This window comes from Echinops telfairi, unplaced genomic scaffold, assembly GCF_000313985.2.
Source record: "Echinops telfairi isolate 266 unplaced genomic scaffold, ASM31398v2 ScPeMD7_18;HRSCAF=68, whole genome shotgun sequence".
Taxonomy (NCBI): Eukaryota; Metazoa; Chordata; class Mammalia; order Afrosoricida; family Tenrecidae; genus Echinops; species Echinops telfairi.
In genome coordinates, this window is record NW_022103915.1 from 96,909,857 (window position 1) to 96,914,966 (window position 5,110).

Below are 5,110 nucleotides of genomic sequence, written 5' to 3' on the forward strand. Positions count from 1 at the left end.
ACTACCGGGGTTATTCCTCCTCCTTATTCAAAATGAAGGGAGAACCCTAGCTGTGCAGGGGAGACTGGATGTGCCTAGATTCTGGGGTCCTCCTCAGACAGAACAGAGGCATCCTGATTGGAGTCTTCTCAGTGTGGAGGCCAAAACCACCATTCCTCATGAAGTATGTTTCCTTGGACAGTTCCAGAGAGCCCAGTTCCCGCTAACTTTGCAATCCAATTCCCTTGTCATTTCAAAAGCGAGCATTAGAAAGGCTTTTTCAGAGGAGAGGAGGGAGGGGGAACATGATAACACATGACCACACACACACCCCCTCCAGGGGGAAGAACAATAGAAACCATGGGGAAGATATGAAAATAATAATAATTTATCATCTATCATGGTGTGATGGGGCGGTAAGGGAGGTCAAAAAGAGGAGCTGATACCAAGGGCTCAATAGAAAGTAATTAGAAAAAAACAGAAAGCCTAGAAAAGAATGAGGGCAACACATGTACCAATATGCCTGATATAACTGATGTATAGATTGTAATAAGAGTTGTAAGAGCCCCCAGTAAAATGATCTTTTAATTTAAAAAAAGAGAGAAGGGTTTTTCAATAATCTCCACTGATTTTCTCATAGCACCCCTTCATGTGGGACAAGGAAAGACGGCGGCATGGTGGCATTTCTCAGGCCTTCTCCACCTCTTTGCTTCTCTCTCTCCTTTGTGGAGGAAGCAAAACTGAGAGGGAAAGAAGAGCATGTGCAGTTTCCCACCGAAGCCATGGCTAGAGGTAGGGCAGCAGGTGGGCAGGCGTGCCTTGGTGATGCTTGGAGAACGTCAGCTAATTGAGAGCAAGAGCTCTCCCTTTCCTTTCTGGGCACACTCATTGTGTTGTCTGTCACCCCTTACTCTAATCCCAGTGGGAGGGATGGAGGGCATCGCGAGGAACGGCCAGCCCTATAATTGGACCACCTTGTAAAGGGCATTGTCATATTGTCTTTGCGTCCACACCACTCCACAGTTTCCTGGGGACTCCCATAGTGTCCCTGCTCCCCCTGAGCTCCCAGAGTCTCTTCCTTCCATGTGCTCCACTGGACCCAGGAAGCTGAGGAGTCCTGGGGAAATGCGACCTGTTCCAAACTGCTCCGCTTTGGCTCCACTGGAGGAATAGGAACTTCATGAAGGACACGGATCACTGACAGATAGAGGGGGCTTCAAAAAGTCCATAGGGGGAATGGAATTGAAAGATAATGGAATTTGTCCACAGACTTTTTTGAAGTCCCCTTGTATACTTATAAACCTCAATAAAGAGGAAATTTGATTTTACTTATATTTTCCTTTCAAGCAAAAGCATGTGGCCCACGTAAAACGCATCCACCTGTACTTGGCTGCAACTCTAACACACACATCTGGGAGCCGGAACGAAGGGAGCACAGGGCACGGGAGCTCCCTGTGGTTCCCACAAAGGTACAGTCCTCGCTAGGAATCCACCTTTGGAAAAATGCTCACTTTATTGTTTCTGCTCATCTTCCGTTCCACCCTGCCTGCCTTGGGCATCTTGGTTTGGATCAACTCCTCTGGGGTGTTACCCAAGGGTGGAAGCAGCCGCTTCTTGCTGTTCCGCGTCTCCGAGAGCCACTGCGGAGGTAACTCGAAAGGCCCAAAGCCAAACTGTAGGGTGTACTTGTCGGGGGCAGTGTCAGATTCCCCGGGGGCTGCTGGTGCCACCTGGGAGGTAGAGTCCACTGTGCCCGGCGGTGGTGAAGGAGGGGTGAGCTGTGCGCCCTGCTGGGCCTCCGGGCAGGTGGGAAGTATCTCCTTGGCCTGGAGGTCAGCTGAGCCTACATTGTATTTGGCTTCACTCTCCTCTTCATCCTCCCTGGGCTTAAAAATCTGCTGCTGCCCGATGTGGAACATCTCCAGGAGCTGGCTGCCTGAGCGCATGCTGGTCTCCAGGCTGGCATCGGCCACCCCACTCCCCGTGCTGACCACGTTACGGCGACTGTACCGCTGGTGCAGCTGCACCAGGGTCCCCACCAAGCACTTGCGGACGGATTTGTTGACAGTCAGAAAGAGCACGGGGTTCGCCAGCAGAGAGACCTTGGGCAACCAAATGGCAGTGAGCAGCAAGAACACAGAAGTGTTGGGAACGTGGAGCACAGTCTGGTAGATGACCAGGGTGACGTAGGGCACACTGCAGAGGATGAAGACCATCACCATGGAGAGCAGGGTGGCATGCAGCTCGGCCTCCCGCTGGGAGGCATAGGGGATGGAGATGGTGTTCTGTGGGGTTCGGAGTGCGGCGATAATGACCTTCTTCTTCTGGCTGGCGCTCAGGGCCCGGCGGATCAGGATCAAGAAGAGGAACACTACTACCACAGGCACAATGACCGTGGTGATGTTATAGAGCAGGACATAGACCAGGTGGCCCCAGGAGTAGCTCCAGACATCCGTGCAGGTAGACATGGCATAGATGTCGGCCACATTGGTCACCGCAAACACAGGGATGCTGGCCACCACTGCGTGGGCCCAAATGTACATCACCAGTTCCCGAGACTTGGCATCAGATATTTTTCTCTCCAGTGGATAGAGGACTGAGTAGTACCTGAAAAACAGACAGACAAAAAATTCATTCCACGGGAGAAAATATTCTTCAAATTAAAGGGCAGAATGGTACTTAGAATCCACTTGCTGCTCTACAGGAGAAAAAAGGTGGCAATGAGCCATAAAGATTGACAGCCTGGGAAACCCTGTGGGGTAGCCCTGCTCTCTCCAGTAGGATGGCTATGCATCAAACTGACCCAACAACAGTTGGCTGCTTGTTATGTTTTGTTTTGTTTTTTAATATATTATCAGAAAGTACCCCAGGGGCGAATGTGTTTGCACAAGATTACTAACCTTAATGATTGGTCTTCAAACCGGCCTAGAGGCATCGAAGAAGAAAGGTCTGAGCTATCTGTTTCCATAAAGATGACAATAAGGAAAAGGCTATGGATGAGTGCATAACTCTGTACCACATCTGAACCACTGAATTGTATGGTACATGAATGATACGTCGATGAAACTGTTTTGAAAATTGCTATGGAACACAGTTGGACTCTACCGCATGGGGTGGCCATGGGCTGGTGCCAGTTTGAAGGAAACAGGTTGATTTTGAAACATCTTTCCCAAAATCGGTTTCAAAAGGTTGGTGGTTCAGATCCACCCAGAGACACCTCAGATGAAAATCCTGGCAATCTCCTTCCAAAAGGTCATAGCTGTTGAAAACCCTGTGGAGTCCAATTCTACTGCCGCCCACTTCTATGTGTGTGTGATCGAAAGTAGGAGAGAAAAGGCAAATGTCAGGTGCTTTTATTCTACGATAGATGGAACCAAGGAACTTCAGGAAGTCAACCCTAAAGTTTGGAGGTCTTGGCTATACAATTTGAGAAGTATCATTAGATTGGGGAAGCGTTTTCCAAATAAGCAGAGACAAAGCTCTGTCTTCACGAGACTCTCAAGAATCTTTATTTACCAGGAAACCAAGAAAATAATTTCAAATCCTATCTAACTATAATTACTGCCACCAGGATGATTTCCCAAAGATGTGTTTGTGACGTGGCAAGGAGCCGGTTCGACCCAGAGCAACCCTGTGTGCAACAGAAAGAACCGCTGCCCGGTCCTGCGCCAGCCTCACGATCGTGGTTAGGGCTGAGCCCACTGGAGCAACTGAGGGGCTTCCTCTGACCATCTTTTTTATTCCATCTTGTGGAGGGGCTTCCTCGCTTTCACAGACCCTCCACTCTTACCAAGCTATTTTCCAGGGACTGGGCTCTCCTGATAACATGTCCAAGGGAAGGGAGACAAAGTCTCACCAGCCTCACTTCCAAGGAGTATTCAAGTCATACTTCTTCCCAGACAGATCCGCTCGTTCTTCTGGAAGTCCACAGTGTTTTCAATCTTCTTCAGCAACACCATAATTCAAACGCACCAATTCTTCCACGATCTGCCTTCTTCGCCGTCCAGCTCTCACCTACATATAGGAGGCGACTGGAACGACCATAGTGAGCCAAGCACACCTTAGTCTTCGAGGTGACATCTCAAAATAGCCCTCAATAAAATAATGTCCAATCTGCTATAGTTTAAAAATCTATTTTGCAAGTTAAAGAAAAAAGGTTATTGAGGTGGGGGGAGGAATGTTCACAGGCATTAGAAACTTTAGAGCAATTTTCAAAGCCACAAAAATAAAGAAACTTTGTCTACACACATATCGAAACAGCACTCATGCCATAGTTTATGCACTAGATATTAGCATTTAAGACTCTTGCAGGCAGAAGAATCTGGCATGAACTCTTTTTTAAAGCTTTTTATTGCGAATTAGGTCAAGGTTTACATAACAGATAGTTTACATTCAGCAATTCATACATATCTTGTTTCAACCCATCCTTTGCAGCCCGCTCAGTGAACCACACTTATCCCACTCCCTCCCTATATTTATGTTTCCATTCCCCGTTCTTTCCTAACCCTGAACTTGATCCTTGGGTCAATGTTGTCCTTTTGGTCTTACATGGCCAATTATTTGAACACAAGAGTGAATTCCGTTCCGGACCTGACTAAGGGGTCCCGACCAGTCTCTTTCTGACCAGTAAGCTTGGTCTCGTATGATTTTGCATTTTGTTCCACATTTTTCTCCCACTCTGTCCAGACCCTTCCAAAGTGCTCCCTTTCAGAGCAGTTGGTAGTGATGGCAGGGCACCCATCTAGTTCTTCCGGTCTCAGAGACTGATGTTTACATGGTCCATTAGTCTACGAGACTGACTATTTGTTTCTGTTTGTCTTTTGGTTTTCTTTCCTCTGGTTGGGGAGAGATCTCGTTGCACCTTGTAGAGCATGGCCTCTGTGAACTGTATGCTATTGATTCATTGGCCCCTGACTCTATACCCGATCCCCCAAACTCAGCAATTCATACAAACAGACAATGTCAAATCGACATATACTCACTGGTATCCTCTCTCCTTCCCACATCTGTTCAGTCTGAGTGCCTACCCAAGTACCTACTTGTAGATAAGCACTATCACAAGATTGTCAGGGTGTGATGTAACAATGATGAGAAATACAACTTTCCTCTAGTTCCTAAATGTTTCCTCCCC

The 5,110-nt window shown here is 47.8% G+C and overlaps 1 protein-coding gene across 1 annotated transcript in view; it reads right to left on the minus strand.

The window, feature by feature from the left end:
- Window positions 1–511: 511 nt before the first annotated feature.
- Window positions 512–5,110, minus strand: part of GPR176 (G protein-coupled receptor 176) — a gene marked incomplete at its 5' end in the record, with an annotated part of 200,952 nt that continues 196,353 nt past the window's right edge. The window contains one exon of the mRNA XM_004712697.4: window positions 512–2,586. Coding sequence (XP_004712754.2) covers window positions 1,461–2,586 — 1,126 coding nt within the window. The remainder of the gene's footprint in view (window positions 2,587–5,110) is intronic.